Source organism: Phoca vitulina, unplaced genomic scaffold (assembly GCF_004348235.1).
Source record: "Phoca vitulina isolate PV1807 unplaced genomic scaffold, GSC_HSeal_1.0 scaffold67, whole genome shotgun sequence".
In the NCBI taxonomy this organism is placed as follows: domain Eukaryota; kingdom Metazoa; phylum Chordata; class Mammalia; order Carnivora; family Phocidae; genus Phoca; species Phoca vitulina.
This window is the reverse complement of record NW_022589770.1, coordinates 5,677,766-5,699,742: the sequence shown is the minus strand read 5'-3', so window position 1 is coordinate 5,699,742 and position 21,977 is coordinate 5,677,766. Positions and strand designations below refer to the sequence as shown.

Below are 21,977 nucleotides of genomic sequence, written 5' to 3'. Positions count from 1 at the left end.
ACATATTTTCTCTATTAAGCTTCATATTTTTCCCCCAGAGGTCTTATACTTTTTTGGCCATATTTAATTCAGGAACTTCCTGTTTCTTGATTCTATTATAAATGGTTTTGCTATTAATTTCATTGTCTAAACGGTTGTCGGCATACACATGATTTTTTTTTTTCTAATCTGTTAATTTGATAACAACACTGATTTTCTAATGTAAAAACTGCCTTTCATGTCTAAGATAAACTCAACTTGATCAGGCTGGTTACATATATACCCAGATTCAGTTTGCCAATATTTTGTGTAAAAGTTGTTTATCTATGTTCATAATCAGACTATAGTTTCCTTTCATTCTTCATTATCTTTGATAAGTTATGTATTCAACATATGTTGTACACATAAAATGAGTTGGGGAGGGTTCCCTCTTTTTCTGTTCTTTTTAAAAGAGTTTGTATAAGACTAGAATTATTTTTTCCTTTCATATTTGATAGAGCCAGAACTCACTGGTAAATCTGTGAATATGCTTTGCAGAAGTTTTAACTACTCACTCATGGTTATAGAACTCATCCTGTTTCCAATTCCTTCCTGAAGCAATTTTCTTCTTAGAGCTATATTATGCTTACAATCAGGAAACTCAGTACTGTTAAAGATATTCAACTCTCCAAACTGATGTATAAAATTAATACAATCCCAATAAAAATCCCCCACCAGCACAGCATATAGTCTACTGATAGCAGTTTCTTTTTAATTTTACTTTGTTTTGATTTGTACAAATTGCTAAGTAAGCTGTTTCTAAATTTCAGAGGAACAAAACACAATGAATACCATACCACTCCTATATAAAAAGAAAAAGGTGGGAGGGTTTGGCTTACTGCATGCGTTCTCAATACAGGTAATATGGCCCCCAAGGAGGGAGAAAATTGGTTCTTCCCGGGGAAAAAAAATCACCTCTTTCAATAGTTTTGTGGCCATACACAAATCAATCCTACCTGACAAAATCTTATTCCTTAGTATTTAATTTCATAGAGGGAAGGGGAGAAAATGTCTAAAAAGGCTCCCAAGGGAGCAAAAATAATGAAAAAAGAGGAGTCTCCACTGGATAACAAGATTTGTTATAAAACTACGGTTATGACATGGTACAACCACAAGGACAGACAAATAGACCGATGGACTAGCAGAGAACCAGAAACAGATACACACATATATGGCTTGGTTTCTGACAAAGATGGCACTGCAGAGTAGAAAGAATGATCTTTTTAATAAATGGTGCTAAATCAACTGGCTATCCAGCTGTGGAAAAAAAAAAAATGAAACCCTGATTCATATCTCATGAGAAACACAAAAATCAATTCCAGGTGGAAATGTAAAAAAATATAATACTTGGAAGACAACGTAGGAGAATTATATTGATGATCTGGGGATAGAAAAAGACTTCTTAAATTGAACCCAAAAAACACTAACTGAAAAGGAAAAGACTGATAAGTACATGAAAATTAAAAACTTCTGTTCATCAAAAAATACCAACAGAGAAAAGGTAAACTAGAGAGCAGACGATATTTATTATACATACTCAAAAAAGTTAAAGTCTAAAATGCCCTACAATTACAAAAAAAAAAAAAAAAAGAGTCAAATAACCACCCCACCACCACCACCACCAAATTGGCAAAATACTTACACAGGCACACTGTGTAAAATAGGCTATTCATATGGTCAGTAAACATATGAAAAGGGGCTCAATACCATTAGTCATTGGAGAAATGCAAATGAGAACACAATCAAGTACTGCTCATCTCCAGCAGAATGGCTAACTTTAAGAAGACCTGAACGAGGGGTGCCTGAGTGGCTCAGTCCATTGAGCGGCTGCCTTCGGCTCAGGTCATGATCCCAGGGTCCTGGGATTGAGCCCCGTAGCGGGCTCCCTGCTCTGCAGGGAGTCTGCTTCTCCCCCTCCTTCCCACTCATGCTCTATCTCTGTCTCTCTCAAATAAATGCTTAAAAAAAGAAAAAAGAAGACCTGAACGAGTATTAGTGGGGCTGTGAAGTACTCTGAACTTATATTCTCTACTAGTGGGGGTTTAAATTCATAGGACCACTTTGGAAAACTGTGTAACAGTATCTAAAGGAACACAGATATATCCTTTGAACACTATCACTTCTAGCTGTAAGTCAAGGGAAATACATGCACATATACAGGACAGACATGAACAAGGTTGCTTTCTGGCACCATCATCTGTAACAGCCCCAAACTGGAAACAATGTAAATGTCCATCAACAGAATGGATAAACAGTCTTAAATTAAATGAAATACAGTTGACCCTTGAACAATATCGGTTTGACCTGCACCAGTCTACTTATATCCAGATTTTTTCCCCTATATTATACATGTATTTTCTTTCCCTTATGCTTTTATTAATAACCTTTTCTTTTCCCTAGCTTACTTCATTGTAAGAATACAGTACATAATACCTATACAAAATATGTGTTAACCGACTATGTCATTGCTCAGGCTGTCAGTCAACAGTAAGACTATTAGTAGTGAAGTTTTGGGGGAGTCAAAGTTATACATGAATTTTCAACTGCACAGGGGGTCGGCTCCCCTAACCCCTGTGCTGCTCAAGGGTCAACTGCACCATGAATAAATTTATAATGATATTCATTGCAATGAAAAGGAACTATGTCTAATAACAAAAAGAATAAATCTTATAAGGATTGCTCAAAGAGGATTTGTGATAATTCACTGGGCTGTTTTTTTTTTTTTTAAGATTTTATTTATTTTTCAACAGAGAGAGACAGACAGCGAGAGAGGGAACACAAGCAGGGGGAGTGGGAGAGGGAGAAGCAGGCTCCCGCTGAACAGGGAGCCCGAGGCAGGGCTCGATCCCAGGACCCTGGGATCATGACCTGAGCTGAAGGCAGACGCCCAATGACTGAGCCACCCAGGCGCCCCCCAGGAGGTACATTTCTTGAGGATGGGGACTTCTGCCTTTTTGTTCAATGATGAGTCCCTGGAACCTAGAACCAATTCTAGCTCACAGCAGGTACTCAGTGAGTATTTACTGAATGAATCAATGAAAAAGAGGAAGAACGCTAGACACAAGAGCAGAGTCTCCTCCCCCCAACATGTGAAGACGCAGAGCCCTGCCTACAGAGACTGCTGCACACATGCAATAGCGGAGATAAACACAGAAAAAGAAACACACAGGCAACATGTACACACACACACACACACCACACAAACCGACAGAGGAAGAGAGGGGCTCCTGCACTGAATAATACTCCTACATTCCTATCTGGCAATCTTTTGTAATGCTATCAATTAAACTTCCAAAATGTTATAAAACTAGAGAGCAGTGGGGGCATCACCTCTTGATGCAAGCTAAATGAAAATAAGCCAAGAGTTGGATTTGGCCACTTATGATCTAGCAAGTAAGTCTTCTAATTAATACTTGGGTCTGTGAATTCCTTGAACTCATTTCTTTCAACAATTTTATCTTCTATCCTAATCTAATATCAATCCAAATTCTTTTTTATTTTTTTAATTTTATCTATTTATTTGACAGAGAGAGAGACACAGCGAGAGAGGGAACACAAGCAGGGGGAGTGGGAGAGGGAGAAGCAGGCTTCCCGCTGAGCAGGGAGCCCAATGCAGGGCTTGATCCCAGGACTCTGGGATCATGACCTGAGCCGAAGGCAGATGCTTATTTAATGAGCCACCCAGGTGTCCCTCGATCCAAATTCTTTGATTAAATCCTAGATCATACTGTTTCCTATAACTGTACCCATTACATAAATGCAAATTCAAGCACAGCACACTCTGAATACCTACCTCCTACCTTTGGAGCCTAACTCCCTGTAGGCCATCAATGCTAACAAATTCTCAACGTCAGTGGGACCTCCAATCTGTTGACCCAACCACCATTTCACTACCTATTACTGTCTTCCCCCAATACTTTTGCTTGACTCCCTGCTTGTTTATACGCCACAGCACACTGCCATAACTTCCCCTCAGTACACCATCAACTTTCTTGACCCTCTCTTTCACCACTGTTCTCCTGGTTCACTGGCTGCTCCTTCTTAGTCACCTTTCTGATTCCTCCTCATCTTTCTGTCTTCTAAAATTCAAGAGTGCCCTGGGCTTGGTCTTCAGACCTCTTTTCTTCTCCATGTGTACTTACTCCCTAGAAAATCTCCTATCAGATCCCATGACCTTAAATACCATCTTTATGCTGAAAGCGCATAGATTATAGCTCACGTCACTCCACTGAAATTGATCCCTGCATCTGTCTATTTAACATCTCTCCTTAGATATGGAGTAGGCATCTCAAAGTAAACACATTAAACCAAAAATCTTTAACTTCTTCCTAAAACCAACTCTTCCTCCAGGCTTCTCCATCTCTGGAGGTGACATGTCTATTCTTCCAGTTGTTCAGGCCATGAAACCTTGCAATCATCTTCGACTTGTCACATTTTATCTCATCCCCCACATCCAAATCATCACCAAATCCTTTAGCTCTTCAAACTATAATGGCCCACTTCTCAACACTTCCACCACTCCCATAATCATCTCATGTTTGGACTACATTTTAATAGTCTCGCAACTAGTCTTACTGCTGTCATCCTTGTCCTCCCTCAATTTATTTCCTGTCAGTTTTCTTTCTAAAATGTAAATAAGTTTGTGTAACTGCTCAAAACCCTCCAATAGTTTCCAAAGTCCTGACCACCAAACATCCTAAAAAAAACCCATCTCTAACTTCCAATTCCATCCCTCACTGCTTTCAATTCAGCTCCTCCTACCTTCTCCCCAACTTGCTCCACTCAAGGTAGACTGGTCTTCTTACCGCTCCTTGACAATATCAAGTGTGCTCCCTCCCCAGGGGGACTTGGCACAGGTTCTTTCCTCTCACTGGAATGCTCTTCCTCCCAATATCAGTGACTTGCTTGAGTTCCAGGTCTCTGCTCAAGCGTCACTATTGAGAAAGACCTTCTCTGACTGTATTATCAATCATTAATCTCTATCCCTTACCCAACTGTATTACACTTAATAATACTTTTTTGCATGTTATATATCTGTTTATTGCCTGTCTCCTCCAATTAGAATATAACCTCCTTAATGCAAGAACTTGGTTTTATTCACTGCTGCATCCTCAGAGCCTAGATCAGGGACCAATGCACACAGTAGACACCCAACAAATATTTGTTAAATGGCTAAATGAGTGTTTTTGGTAATTTTTTAAAATAAACATCATGTTTCACAAATAAAATTTTACATTATTATAAAATGTAAGTCTTTATAGCATCAGTAGGAAGCAATCTTTATTTATAAGCCATTATTTTAAGTAGTTTTCTGTGTTTTTATGAGACTAATCTGAAAATTAACAAGATCTGAGGTATTTATGATCTTCCTCTTACTAAAAAGTTTCTCAAGCTCAGCACAGTTGATACTTCGGGCTGAATCACTCTCTGTTGGGGGGACTACCCTATGCCTTGTAGGATATTTAGCAGCATCCCCGGCCTCTACCCACTAGATGCCTGAAGCACTCCCCAGATCTGTGACAACCAAAAAAAATGTCTCCTGATGTGACCAATGTCCTCTGGGGGACAAAATCTCCCTCCACTGCACTGCTGGCAGGGATTTGGTTTCCTCTATTTTTCAAAAATGAAAATAGCTTGTATCACAATGGAGATATCTAAAGCATACAGATTTGAATTTTCAAAATGGCTTCAAAAACAACTTCACATGCTGAAGTTATATTCCTGTGGCAATCACTCTTGCATAAAATAAAATCCTGTTATATCTTATGGTTATCAGAACATTCTGGAATGCGCCTTAGGTTAAGTTTCATCATAATATCCCAAAGAAGTTACAGGACTATTCTGTACATCCCTCTCTCACGTCCAGCCCCCAAGTAAAATGCATTTTTTCAGTTTTGTTAAATTCTAATGGAAATTAATGTTCTAATGAAAAAAAAAATCATCAACCACACTTAACTAATGGCTATCACTGAGGGTTCAGGATGACACGTTACATTTTGATACAGATATAATTGCGGTTTAGGGAGCAAACTGCACTGGTACTTGACTGCCAGTTTCATGGCTGAGGGTAAAATATTTTAGAAAAACCATTTTGTCTGCCTTCCCATATTTTAGTAAAAACTCTAGAAAAATTGGAGCAATTAAAAAAAAAGATACCATATTTTCTTGCTATATTTACTATTTAACTTATGATGTTCAGTCAAAGATGAGTGAGATGGGCACCTGAGTGGCCCAGTCAATTAAGTGTCCGACTCTTGATTTTGGCTCAGATCATTATCTCGGGGTCATGAGATCAAGCCCCGCGTGCAGAGCCTGCTTGAGATTCTCCCTCTCCCTCTGCCCATCCCCAGCCCTGTGCACTCTTTCTCTCACTCTAAAATAAATAAATCAATCTTAAAAAAAAAAAAAAAGAATGAGTGAGACAATAAAATTGCTTTCAGGCTGTAACCATTTAAAATCAAAGTGACTGAACCATTCTCAGAGAGAAATAAAAACTGCTAAATCTTTTATGCTAAATGCTGTAATATTCATAATAATCAGCTATATAAACAAATTTACTGAAGACATATATTCAGTAGACCTGGTATTGCAGGGCAAGGTCAAGATTTATTATAATGTTTCCATGTTCTAAAAGCACTGGGATATACTGACACATTCAACTGACAATTGTTAGAATAACAGGGTATTCTTTTTGGGGTTTTTTGAACTCAGGACCCTGAGATGGAGACCTGAGCCGAAATCAAGAGTCAGGACACTTAACCAATTGAGCCACCCAGATGTCCCAATAATAGAGTATTCTTAAACTGTTTCTTTTCCTACAAATATAAACTAATTATATATATATATATATATATATATATATATATATATACACACTATTACTTTCAAGGAAAAAAAAAATTACCAAGGGATGATATCTCCATCACCATTTCAGGATGCACGCATAAAAACGCCAAATTACCATCATATTAGCATTAAAACTAATTTTCATTTCATTTTTTCTTAATTCCACACTATCCTTGCCTATTCTCAACTATTTTTCTCCCAAATCCAAAAAGTTAAATACATATTTCAGTGATCTTATCCATTCTAAAGTGACCGTGACACTTCCTTCCCCCTTCTGCCACTCTCCCTATAGCCTTAAATGCAGTTAATATATTGGTTTTCAGCCTTCACAAAAAAATAGGTATAAAAGAATCAATTACAAATTATCTGAGTCTACTTCATGTAAAAACAGTTTAAAAGATGTCACTTTAGAGCTAACGTGGTATGACAAAAATGATTAGCTACAAAATCTCTACACCCTTAGCTCTGAATTCTTTATTTCAAAAAGAAAACCACCACAGATTTTCTCACCTAGAGAGACAGCATTCCCTACAATATGACATTGCCAGCAGGTATGTATTTTTAAAAATATTTAAACCACTATAATGCTTTAATAAGGTCTTTTTTGACAGTCTTCATATTAGATAAGCTACTAAAAACAGGTTGCCTCAGTGATAAATAAATGAATGACTTTATAGATCCCAAAAAACAAAGGTTATTGAGTAAAGTCTGAAATACTATAAAAAAATGAAAACAGCAAAGTATGAATTCACCAACCAGGAGATTCAATGAGCTTTCCCTAAAGAATAGATTTTTGTGATGCTTTAGCATTTTTTAAATGTTTTTTTTTTTTTTAATTAACAATGCGACCATAATATTGTTTAAAAAAAAAAAATCACCCTAGGGAAAAATACAAGTACAATAGCATCTTGGTACTATGGAAAGAACACTGACTCAGGGACAGACAGAAATGGGTCAAAATCATACCTCTGCCAAGTGGTAACTCTCGGACTAGACAAGTTTTGGGCCTCTCTGACTCTTAGTCACCTTCTCTGTACAATGGGAACCATACCACTTATCCTCTCAGAGGTATTTTAAATGAGTTGGCATTTTCCACTAATCAAATGCTTACAGATCAAGTAACAGAACGCAAAATTCATGAAAAATATGACTAATGATATATTCATGAATCCATGAATAATAAATTTTTAAAAGCATACTAGGTAAAGTGATACCTTCCTTCATATTTAATTATACAGCTATAATTTTCTAATACTGCTTTTGGTAAGCTAGCAAACAATAAAATGAAATACATTATTATACTTTAATAATATACCAAATGACTAGGCATTTGCTTATAAATACTTAAATATGTGGAAAATAGTCAAATATGGACCTTGGTCAAAGAAAATTTTCTTTAATATCCATTTATTTTATTAATTTAAAATGCCAGATCACTGCCAATCAAAGTCTTAAAATCTTTAAAATGATTTCATCCCAGTAACTACTTAAAATAAGACACTAGTTTCAAGAGGGGTTTTAAAAAGTAAAATTTAACATTATATTGGCATGATAAATACAAATGATGGTCAAACTAAACTGACATCTAACATTTGAAAAACTTATCCAAATATCTCAAAGCCTATGATCTTTACTGATTTTAGATTCTGTGATTCTGACTAAAAATGCTTAAGGTATCCATGTTTATTTAGAAAGATACCTATTTTCTACAGTTTTTCCATTTATGTATTTTTGTTTTAATACTTAGAATCTTGAGATTATTTTAGTGACTGTTTATAAAGAAGATAGTAATACTTATTCATTTTAGGTCTGTAGGCCTTCTTTAGTATAAAACTTAGACTATATATCAATATCTACAGCTTAAAAATACATCCTTATTTTGGGCATTGAATCGTGATGAATAAATTCCTTATCTCCTATACGTCTTATACCCCTCCTTCCCTCATTAAAGGATATTTGAAATATTTCCTCAAAATCTCACATAGTAAAAACATATAAATCCTTGAAAGTTCATGAGCGGTGGATATTTTAAAAGTAAAGAATAAGAAGAAATTTAAAAAGTATTAAGTTACTCCAAAAAAAAAAAAAATGGGGCAACTGCAAAGCGGTTAAAACAATCCAGCCCAGAAAGACCTGACAAGAGGAAGCTAAGAGAAGAGAAATGGAAGAAAATCAGGGTCTCAAGCCCTTTACTTCCCAGTTTGTAAACAGCTTGCTTTCTCTCTCAACTCTCTTTTCCTTGAGCTTAACCAAAATATACCAGTTTTCTACTGAATACAGGCTGAGTGCCATTACAACAAAGGTTAAATGGCAATCCATTTCTTCTTTTGTTTAATGAATAAACGCTCTTACCTTAAAAACAAACAAACAAAAGAAACAAAAACTGAAGGAAGAGTTGTTAACACTTTCTTTTCCCACCCAGAGAACAAGCACATGGCCTTAGAATTTGGCTAGAAAAGATACTATGCTGCCATCTACCAACCTGAGAGGGTATAGAGAACACAGACTAAAGCTTTTTCACTTGGACTGACAGAAGAACACAGGGTCAAAGTCCATGGCATCCCTTAATTGTGCTAATATCTCTACAAGAAAGATGCACAGTAATCATTAATACAATCTCCAAAGATAATCAGGGACATCTGGGGATCTTTATTTCATATCTCAAATAACTGAAAGGGTAACAATGTGAATTAACATGTTTCTGACACTATCTGGCCAGCTTTCCACACAAAGGGAAGAGCTGGTTATAGTATTATTTGTTTTAGAGAAAAATAAAAAAGACACAGGCAAAAACTTAGAAAAAAATTGATGGGGCAGGGCTGTTTGAAGAATATTCCACGACAAAATGTTATTTTTTTTTAAGTGTCAATGGTAATAATGGAGATTTTTGTACTGAAATTACTTGTAGTTATTTTCTACCTTATAAAAAAAATACAATAAATGTCATCATTAAAAGAACTGCTACAGTAAGAGCAAGGTTCTAGTTCACCTTAGAAATATTTGCTAGACAGTATATTAGTATTTTAGAACAGATTTGACCTTAAAACCAATTATTTCAAAGATTGCCTCTAACCTTTAGTTGTTCTCTTGTCCAACAATGACTTCCTCCATCTCATCTGGTTAATCTCTACCTACATTAAAGTCCATCCCAAGCCTCATTTCCTACAGCACAACAGTTGTCAAACCCTACGGCTAGAGCTGCACTTTCTGCACAACTCCAAAGGATACCTTTTCTATAGACTATGACATGAGTGTTGCCTCCTGGAGTTGCAAAGTTAGGCAACACGGATTAGAATCACTTGGGAAGTGGGGCATCTGGGTGGCTCAGTCAGTTAAGCATCCGACTCCTGGTTTCAGCGCAGGTCCTGATCTCATGGCTCCTGAGATCAAGCCCCGAATGGAGCCTGAGCTTAGCAGGCATCTGCTTGGATGTTCTCTCCCTCTGCCCCTTCCCCTGCTCACTCTCTCTCTCTAAAATAAGTAAATCTTTGAAAAAAAAAGAAAAATCACTTGGAAAGACATTTTTAAGCAAAATGCTACTGCCAATGTCATCTGTTGAGGGAAAGTTTTATGAGACTCACCTCAATAAGAACACTACTAAAAGCCACATAAAATCCAATTAATAAATAAACAACTGACTGAAGACACTGGGAAGTAGCCAAACTAGCCAAGGCTTAGAGGGCCAAGATCCAAGAGTACAGAAATGCACTAAGGTGAGTCCTACATTCTGCACTGCTTTTTACCATAAGGTACTTGTCAATTCATACCCGGTATGAAAGGTCAAGCACAAGCAGAGGCTCGGAACTGTCTGTAATCTCAGAGAGTTGGGGAAAGAACAAGGAAAAGGCATGATCCACAGTAAATACCTAAATTTTTCAGCTGAGACTCATGAAGGGTTACATCATAGGAGAGACGGAAAACTGAAAGGAGTCCTTCACAAAGAAAAAGCCCAGTAATCATAAATCCTTACAAAACTTCAATAAATGTTAATAAATGTCATGTTCAAAGGAACTGCTGTATTAAGACCAATGTTCTGTTATTTAACCTTAGAAATATTTGTCATACAAACCCTTGGTTGGATCAAGATGAGCCTTCTCTTTATCGCCTATCCAAAAAAAGGAGTAAATCGTATCTTGAAAAAAAAAAAAAAATCAATCAGCTTATCTACAGTTAGTCACAGAAAATGCCTGGTATCCAACAAAACCTATCAGATGTGTCAGAAGAAAGGACTGAGTATCTGGAAACTAAGAGAGATGGAAAAAAAAGTCAACAGAAACAGACCCATAAGTAGATCTCAATACTGAAATTGACAGACATAGACATTAAAATAACTTTAATTAAAATGTTCAAAAGTATAGATGACAAATGGGAGAATTTCACTAAAGAAGTGATCTATGAAAAAGTTATCATGAAAATTTTGAAAGTGAAAAATAGAACTGAGTAACTCAGTAGAAGGGTTTGACAGATTAGACAGAAGAGCTGATCAGTAAACCAGAATAAAGGTCAGTAGAAAATATCCACTCTGAAGCATCGAGAAAAAAAAAGAAAATACAGAAAACACTGTGCTCTCATGTACATAAAATCAGAATATCAGAAATGCAAAAGAAAAGTTTGGCAGAAGAAATATTTGAAGTAACATTGGCCAAGAAATGTTTGTAACTTAAGAATGTCATCAAGCCAGAGATTCAAGAAATTATATAAACTCTCTCAAAGAGGAAAAATGCAAAGAAAGCAACGAAGCACATCACAGAATAACTGCTAACAAGAAATTATATAAACTCTCTCAAAGAGGAAAAATGCAAAGAAAGCAATGAAGCACATCACAGAACAAAGACCAAAAAAGAAAAGGCATTCCAGTCCAAGGTGGTGACATACAAGGCTCCTGAACTCAACTCTTTCTATGGACACACTGAATCTACTGCTACACATGGAACAATGCTCTTTGAAAGAAATCCAGAAACTAGCTGAGCAATTCCTACACAACAACACAACTATAGAAAATCATCAAATCACAAAGGAAGAGAGCAAGAGAAAAAGAAAGGAACAAAGAATTATAAAATTGCCAGAAGACAATTAACGAAATGGCAGTATTAAGTGCATGCCTATCAACAATTATTTTAAATGTAAATGGTCTAAACTCTCCAATCAAAAACAAAGAATGGCTGAATGGATTAAAGAAAAAAACCTCAACAATATGGTGCCTATGAGTGATTCACTTCGGCTTTAAGGACAAACAGACTGCAAGTGAAAAGATGGAAAAAGATATTCCATGTAAGTGGAAACCAAAAGCAAGCAGAAGCAGCTATACTTTCATATCAGACAAAATAGACTTTAAGTCAAAGACTGTAATAAGAGACAAGGAAGGTCAACATAATGATAAAGGGATTAGTCCAACAAGAGGATATAATATTCGTAAATATTTATGCAAACAATAGAGGGCCACCTAAATACATAAAGCAAATATTAACAGACCTGAAGGGAGAAACAGGGAGCAATACAATAATGGCAGGGGCAGGGCGCCTGGGTGGCTCAGTTGGTTAAGCTACTGCCTTTGGCTCAGGTCAGGATCGTGGAGTCCCAGGATCGAGTGCTCAGCGGGGAGTCTGCTTCTCCCTCTGACCCTCCTCCCTCTCATGCTCTCTCTCATTCTCGCTCTCTCAAATAAATAAATAAAATCTTTAAAAATAATAATAATAATGGCAGGGGCTTCAATACTTGAGTTTCAACAATGGATAGATCAGACAGAAAATTAACAAGGAAACATTGGACTTAAACTACACATTAGATCAGACAGACATTTATAGATCCTCCCATCCAACAGCAGCAGAATACACACTCTTCTCAAGCATACACAGAACACTCTGCAGGACAAGATCATATGTTTAGGCCACAAAACAAATCTTAATAAATTTAAGATGACTGAAATCTTATCATGCATCTTTTCCAACAACAACGGTAGGAAACTAGAAATCAATTACAAGAAAAAAACAGAAAATTCAAATTTCACAAATATGTGTAGATTAAACAACATATTACTGAACAACCAATGGGTCAGAGAAGAAATCAAAACAGAAATCAAAAAATATCTTGAGGCAAATGGAAGTAGAAACTTAACACACTACAACTTAGGAGATGTAGCAAAAGCAGTTCTACGGGAGGTTCACAGCAACAAATGCCTACCTTAGGAAAAAAGAAAGGTCTCAAACTACCTAACTTTATACCTCAAGGAACTAGGGAAAAAAAAAAAAAAAAAGGATGAACCAAGCCAGAAGTTAGTAGAAGGAAAGAAATAACAAAGATAAGAACAAAAATAAACGAAATAGGGACTAAAAAAGACAACAGAAAAGATTAAGGAAACTAAAAGCAGATTCTTTGAAAAGATAAAATAGACAAAAATTTAGCTAGATTCACTTAAAAAAAAAAAAGAGGACTCAAATAAAATTAGAAATGAAAGAGGAGACCCTATAACTGACACCCCACAAACATAAAGGATCATGTGAGACTACTATAAAAAATTATATAGCAATGAATGGAACAACCTAAAAGAAAATGGATAAATTCCTAGAAACATACATACAACCTACCAGAACTGACTCATAAAGAAACAGAAAATCTGAACAGACCAATTACTAGTAAGGAAATTGAACCAGTAATAAAAAACCACCCAACAAAGAAAAGCCCAGGACCAGATAGCTTCAAACACTCAAAGAAGAATTAATACAAATCCTTCTCAAACTATTACAAAAACTGAAGAGGGAACACATTCAAAATCATTTTACAAGACCTGCATTAACCTAATACCAAAATCAGACAACAACATTAGAAGAAAAGAAAATCACAGGACAAAATCCCTGATGAACATAGATGTAAAAATCCTCTACAAAATATCCGTAAACTGAATTCAACAATACATTAAAAAAATCATACACCATGATCAAGTAGGATTTATTCCAGGGATACAAAAATGGTTCAATATCTGCAAAACAATCAATGTGATACACCACATTAGTAGAATGGTAAAAAAGAACCATGATCATCTCAACAGATGGAGAAAAAGCATTCTACAAAATTCAACATCCATTCATGATAAAAAGTCTTAAATTAGGCGTAGAAGGAACATATCTCAACATAATAAAGGCCATATATGACAAGCCCAGAGGAACATCATACTCAATAATAAAAAGCTGAAAGCTTTTCCTGTAGGATCAGGAACAAGACAAGAATGCCCATTTTCACCACTTTTATTCAACTTAGTACTGCAAGTCAGAGCAATAAGGCAAGAAAAAAAATAAAAGGCATCCAAATTAGAAAAGAAGTAAAACTGTCCTTTGCAGATGACATGATATGTATAGAAAACCTAAACACCACCAAAAACTGTTAGAACTAGTGAATTAATTCAGTAAAGCTGCAGGATACAAAATCAATATACAAATATCAGTTGTGTATCTATACATTAATAACAAACTATCAGAAAGAAATTTAAGAAAACAATCCCATTTATTTTTTTTAAAGATTGTATTTATTTGTTTGAGAAAGAGAGACAGACAGAGACAGCATGAGCAGGGGGAGGAGACAGGGAGAGGGAGAAGCAGACTCCCCGCTGAGCAGGAAGCCCAATGTGGGGCTCAATCCCAGGACCTTGGGATCATGACTTGAGCCAAATGCAGACCCTTAACCCACTGAGCCACCCAGGCACCCCAATCTCTTAAACATTTACTATTCTGCTGGTGTTTTGTCAACATTCAGTATGCACGTAAATATATATTTAATAAAATCATATAACATATAATATTTATATATATATTTCTAGGGATTCAAATATTATCACCTTTAAAAAAAATTAATAGGCCAAAGAAAAACTGTTTCCTCCTTCTGAGAGCTTTTATAAAGTCAAACATAACATAAACTGAACATCTATTATATATCAGATACTTTCACATGTGTTATCTCATTTAATCTCTTATTATTCACATTTTCCAGAAGAGAACATTGTAATTCAGAATGGTTAAACATGGTGTCAAAGGTTATACATATAATAACAAAAGCCAGGCTTTGATCCTAGGGGTGTCTGTTTATAAAGCCAAGATCATTCTATTACCAGGGTTGGCAAACTCAATATAAAGAGCCAGAGAGTTAATATTTTAGGTTTTTTGGGCCACATGACCCTGTCACAACTACTTAACTGTACTATTGTAGCCCAAAAGCAACTGTAGACAACATGGAAACAAATGAGAGTAGCTTTGTTTCAATATAACTTTATTAATAAAAACAGATGGAGGGTCAAATTGCCAATCCCTTCACTATACTACAATGCACTTCCTCCTAGAGAACCTCCATTAAGTTTTCATTAACATCACCAAATTGTATTTCTCTCTCTCCTTAAAAAAGTATGACCTTAATCTTACTGGGCAATTTTATTTTAATGCTTTTCTTATTAGGCTCCATTATTTGAAACAGGTTACTCTTGGGGGAATACGTCCAACCTTTTACATCTCCTAACTATAATGCTAATTATATCAGAAATTAATCTATAAATCAGATAAAACATTTTTTTTAAAGATTTTATTTATTTACTCATGAGAGACAGAGAGAGAGAGAGAGAGGCAGAGGGAGAAGCAGGCTCCCAAGGAGGAGGGAGCCCGATGCGGAACTCGATTCCAGGACCCTGGGATCATGACCTGAGCCGAAGGCAGACGCTTAACCATCTGAGCCACCCAGGCGCCCTCAGATAAAACATTTCTAAAACTACAGTGCTAGCATGCCCTAAATTCTCAGTGTGAAAATGTCAAACATCCATATTTAAAGTTCTCCCTTTTGAACTTTTTTCAGTTATTAGTATCTAATTTTAATTGCTCAATCTTTATTTAATAAGCATAATCATCACAAGACCAAACTAATATACACAGCCAAGCAACAATAGCAAATATCCTCTTTTACTTATACAAAATGATCATATATAGAGGCACCTGGGTGATGCAGTTGGTTAAGCATCCAACTCTTAGTTTCAGCTCAGGTCGTGATCTCAGGGTCATGAGATCAAGCCCTGCGTCAGGCTCTGCGCTCAGGGAGGAGTGTGCTTGGTACTCTCTCCCTCTCTCTCTCTGCCCCTCCCCCTCATGCATTCCCTCTCTCTCTGTCTGAAATAAATAAATAAATCTTAAAAAAAAAAAAAGATCATATATACAAAAATGACCTAAAGACACAGAACTTAACGACCTTATTCTTTAGAAAGGCCCTTCACTCCCTTATTCCAAAATTTAATTATATGTGCCACACTGAGATTGTTATTTTTAAGATTTAAACAGTATAAAACGATACAAATAGGAAAGAAAAATTCCCCTTCTCCATCAAGGATTCTGGTCTTTCTTCCCTTGCTCCCACTCTACCCTCCTTCCTCACACACACACAGGCACTCTTGTGCATGCTTTCTTTCCGTTCGGTCTGCCTGTCTGCCTCTTTCTCTGACTTACACACACACACACGGTACTTCAAAAACACAATCCAAGTCCAAATAATGCACAAGATCAGACCGAATATCAACTGTACACACAAAACACAGAAGATAAGATTCAAAAACACATGATCAGATTCAAATCCCAGCTCTACAACTAAAACCAGTTGAATAATTACTAGCTTTGTGCCTTCAGTAACTACCTATTTAACCTCTATTAGTCTCTTTGCTCATCTATAAAAATGGGGGAAAAGTGTACCCCACCTCATGTGGTTGTTGTGTGCATTAAAGTGAGAATGGAAACAACATGCCAACAGCATGCCCAACAGCATGGTGTTGATACGTATGTAGTCAAGTACTTAAAACTTGCCACTGCTCTTACTCCCACAACTACCCCTAACATCACCAATCTGGGACAAGCCTTAACTAAGATCTATTGTTATTCCTGTACAAAATGGGAAAAGCACTGTTTCCAATGGTATATATAACAACAACTTTTTAAAGGATTCTGCAAATTCTTCTTTTCGTTATTGTTAAAAGTCAGGGGAGAAAAGTCCCTTTTCTCAAAAACTTAACATTCCTTTGAGAACCTTTAAAAAATTAAGTCTATTTTTATTCCTGAAAGGAAACAAAAAGTTAGCATTTTTCACTTATTCTCTCATTGTTGTAGGTATTTTTAAACCAAAACATATATACCGAAAGATCTAATATGTTGCTTTTTCAAGAAAGTCACTCAACCCTAATATATAATCATAAATGGATTTGGTTAAAAGGGAACGTCAGATGAAGGTCTACTTTCTCAATCCCAATATATTTTAAAATTAACCAAGTTTAGCGTTTACTTTTGTTGTTTTTTGTTTTCAATCTTCTGCACATAAAGGAACCACATGTTAATAACTGTATGCTACCGTCATTCTAACATTAGTGGCTATAAACATTTCTTACCAAGTTACGCTTTTTTACTGGAAGAAAGTAATAATAGTGGCAGAAAGAAAACATCAGAGCGTAGGAAGTAAGAAGTTCCGTGTAGAAACACAACTGCAGAAAAAGCCAATGATTATCTTCACCCACACAATTGTTAATCCTGGAGAAAAAAGGAAAACAGAAACAGTATTTTAAACTTTAATAAGATGCTCACGTCAGGACCGGGAAAACTGAAAATACACACAAACAACTTCATAGATGCTTGACTTTATGGAGCTATGCTAATGCCACTTCAGCCTACAAGCCCACAGCACACAGGAACAGCTATACGCTAAATACGCCACCTCACATTTGGAAAGCTCTTTCTACTTCACAAAGGAAGTCCATGGATGCGATCGGTCTTCAACTCACAACCACCCGGTGTGGCAGGAAGAGCAGATGGCAGTCTCCTCGTTTCATTGGTATGGAAACGGGAACAAAGGAGTGAAGACACTTGCCAGAGGAAGCGACAGTAGCCAAGAGAACAAGAACTTTCTTCTAGATAGTGCTCTTCCATTACAGCATCCCAGCTGTGGAGAGCAATTTGAATGATTCGAAGTAAGAAGACTGAAACCTGCCACTCTGACCTACTGCTAAGCACTCCCGATTTGTCTTACTTTTCCATTCTATCCTTGGCCGCTGAAAATATATATCCACAAGTATTTACAAATTCTTAGAGCTACACTTCCACCATGACAACATGAATCATAGCTAGGAAAAATAATTAACGTGGTAACCCTAAAATTTTCAAGGCTGATGCAGGCTGAAAATTTTAGTGTTCCAAATTTTCAGAATATTTTATAATTCCCGCAGAAAACCCTAGTTCAAAACTAGAACTTACCTTGCACAAATGTTTTCATTTCCCTATAGCATTATACTGCCATTGTTTGGGGAAAAAAAGATATAGCTGGTGCAATTCCTAACAAACTATTGTTTCAAAGGTGTATCATTAAACTATTTTTTTTTTTTAATCAGACATAGAAGTAAATGCAAAACTCAAAGAGGCATTCCCTAAACTTAAGAGCTCATGCTTTGTAAACATGAAAGTTCCTGTGTTTTGCGACTTGCAAGCAGGGCCTTCACAGAAGTGTGTTCACGTGTGCACTCAAACATACTCTCCAACAGCTATGGCTTCAATGACTTATCCTTGTCCCATCCTCCTTCACCCCCCCTGCTTTAATGACGGCATTCTTAACCAGAGAGCTTTGAGAAATGCAAAGGTACTCAGTCTATATGTAAGAGTTCTCTCAATAACAAACTACTCAGGAAGCCAGAAAGAGAGAAAATCTCCAGGTGATCTGAGAACTGATCTCCAAATCTAAAGCTGTTAGGCAGTTAAGATAATGCAGTTTCTGAAAATATCAAAAAATTTCCTTGCTTCCAATTCACACTATTTCCCTCACCCTCTGACTACCTTGGCAATGCCCTATTAAGGAATCCAATCACAAAAGTCCCTCGATCTGTTTAAGGCCTCTGGTCTACCGTCCTTCCCTACCTCCAACTCCTTCTACTTCTACTTTTCTTCCCACAAGTACTCTGAGAAGCTGAAAACCACGGAAGAGGCCAACAAACAGAGAGCTCACCGCCCAATCTTAGAATTTAGATTAATAGCATATTTTTTGTCACCAAGTTAATCTTTATTCCTTAAAAATAAAGAAAGAATGTCGCTAATCTCCACAGTACCAAAACATCTCCTGGTTGATTATTTTTTAAGCTTAAACTCTTGCATTCTTTTAAAAGGAAGTATCAATATCCAACCGTAACATGAACATTTATTATATTCTTAGTTAATCAGAAACATTACTCTAAAAAAGGTTATACAATTGAGTTTTTCAGTGTGGTTACTACTTGCCTAATAATACATGTTTTACCTAGCCTTTTGTTTTTTAATGTATTACTATTGTAACTGTAAGCAGATCGCTGAGGTTTAGAAAATCACTTGAGAATTAATCTGTTTAAATTCAAGGCACATTTTTTAAACATCGGCTATATATTATATGCTATATTATCCCACTGATGGACTTAGACAATTTTAAACTTTTTTTATATAGTAACAAAGTGCTTTTATCTAAAATGCTTTTATTTTTCCTAATCTTGGGAAATTACATTCTGTTTAAATAATCAGTTTATAGTAAAAATCAAATTTTCACTAAAAGCTTGCAAATATTAACTTGTGCTATCAGAGTAAGTTATCAGAAAATATGGGGAACTCTAAATTGGTCAGCATCATCCAGCAAAGCTAAACTCCACCACTGAGTCAACTATAGATAAATGCAGTTATAAATTTAAGAAGCCCATTATGCAGTTAACTTTGTATATGTGCATGTACGTGTGTACAAACATAAATATATATGTATTTAGATATATTTACAAAGTGCTACACTATACTAGTTTAAATATTTATACAGAGATCCCATGCTAGGAAAACAGAATTAAATACAATATCTTGTTCACAGATTTTTGTGACAGCTTTGAAATGAGATACAATGCAGAATTCTCACAGCATTTGTTTTCAAAATTCTGTTTCTCAACAGAACTGTTTTTAAAAATATTACAAGAGAGCCCCCTATTGACCAAAAATGTTGCCAGTTCAGGAGAATCAGCTAACTGCCTCTTACACACATCCAGCTTGCAGGGAATCTTAATACCTGCGTCCAATACATAATATTGAAAAAAGCTTACAGGGGGAGAAATGAGGCTATCAGAGTATCTGAGATGTGTTATTCTTTAATTAAACAACTGGAAAGGGAAATATAAACAATGCAATGTATACGATTTATTACAGTTAGAGACAGTAACAGCTACTATTTAAGTGCTTTTTCTGTGTCAGATGCTACACTTCAATGTTTTACAAACATTGCCTCATTTAATACAACCACCTTAGTTCTCTTGTACACTTGGGTGCATTGACACTGAACATCAATCTTCTGCTCAAATAGCTCTTTGTTAGAAAAGATAGGATCTCTGTGCAAAAATTACTTTGGCAGTTGATAGAACCTCATAGAACCTGACAGTATCCTTACCGAAGGATTTTTTAAAACTGCATGATTTTAATATAACTTTTATTTAAATCTGCTAAGTACTAAGATTTATTTTTCACTATTTTTTTTCTAAAAATAAATAATAAATTTCTTACCACGGACAGTGATGATCCATTCTCCTAACACAGTGGCCGCAGCGGCTACAGTGATGGGAACGCTTTGGTCTCATCAAATTACATTTGTTACATAATTCCCAGAACTCCCGTTCTAGAGAAGGAAATTAAAATCCACTTAATAAAGGCAAATGAGTAATGTTGAAATTTAGCAACAACAGTTTAGATTTTATAGGAAGTCTTCGATATGTATGTCCAAGATTTTTCTTCTTCTACATCTTCACTGTAAAAGAATTTGCCATAAATATTGCTTCTCTATTCTATGCATGTCTTATTCTATACATTTCTAATTTTAAACACTATAATAGTAAGACACCATTAATAGTCAAACTAAGGGATAGAAAATAATGTATTCGGGTTATGGACGTATTTGCTATAAGTAAAAAACAAACTGAGGGTTCTAGAGGGGTTCTAGAGGGGGTCGGAGGATGGGTTAGCCTGGTGATGGGTATTAAAGAGGGCACGTTCTGCATGGAGCACTGGGTGTTATGCACAAACAATGAATCATGGAACACTACATCAAAAACTAATGATGTAATATATGGTGATTAACAATAAAAATTTTTTTAAAAAATTTAATGACAAATCCCGAAAGCACAACCAAATTATTATATTAAAACAGAATTTTATGTACAAATTAATTTCTAGAAATTTTATTAAAGACTCTAAAGAAGAAATAATTCTGAATCCTAGTTTCATTTATTAAGAAGTCAAAAATCAATCCTATAAGGGCAACTGGGTGGCTCAGTTGGTTGAGTGTCTGCCTTTGGCTCAGGTCATGATCTCAGGGTCCTGGGATCCAGCCCACATCCATCTGGCTCCCTGCTCAGCGGTAAGTCTGCTTCTCCTTCCCCCTCTGCCCCTCCCCCAGCCTGTGCTCACGCACGCACTCTCTCTCTCTCTCTCAGTCGCTCAAATAAATGAATAAAAGCTTAAAAAAAAAATCAATCCTATAAACTCATTAGAAAAACAGAGATAGCATTCCCACTCCCTAACCATTTTATATTTTTAATATCAGTGAATTCATTTAGGAGTGTTTATGGGAGAGGGTAGGAAAATTTTGTGTTTCAGATGGGTTTAGGAGGTATTAGGACGATTTCAGAAGTAAAGATGATTACAAGAAAATTATTATTTAATGGAAATAAGGTAGTTCTTTACAAAACTCTTACAACCAAGTAGCAATTTCCTCTACCTTGTAATTAAAGAGCACACATTTAAGTTTTGTGCTAAAAACATTAAGTTTACAGAAATAAAGTCATTTATTTTCATTATAAATTTTTCTAATCAAATCTATGAGAACTATATGAAAGTCATCTATCAAGACAACTGCTCTATTATACAGAATGTATCTATTTAATATTTGTTGAAATGGAGTTTTACTTTTACAAAATTCTTAAACCTTCCATCACTTACATTTAAACTACACTCTAACCTTGTTAAAAGCATGGGCATAGTAATAGTAAAATTGAGTGAATATTCATATATGTAAAGTATGACCCTAGCACACAGTAGGTGGTCACTAAATGCTTGCTAAAGTATGAATTT

General features: G+C 35.8%; 1 protein-coding gene across 12 annotated transcripts in view; it reads right to left on the bottom strand.

The window, feature by feature from the left end:
* The window catches only part of ZDHHC21 (zinc finger DHHC-type palmitoyltransferase 21), a 64,489-nt gene that overhangs the window by 18,872 nt on the left and 23,640 nt on the right, over positions 1–21,977 (bottom strand). For 10 of the 12 annotated variants that reach the window (XM_032392278.1, XM_032392280.1, XM_032392281.1 and 7 more), the window contains 3 exons: positions 20,415–20,526; positions 17,737–17,808; positions 17,261–17,399 (listed from right to left, as the gene is read on the bottom strand). In XM_032392278.1, coding sequence (XP_032248169.1) covers positions 17,261–17,399; positions 17,737–17,808; positions 20,415–20,526 — 323 coding nt within the window. The remainder of the gene's footprint in view (positions 1–17,260; positions 17,400–17,736; positions 17,809–20,414; positions 20,527–21,977) is intronic. The other 2 variants (XM_032392287.1, XM_032392283.1) reach the window with 1 other exon arrangement.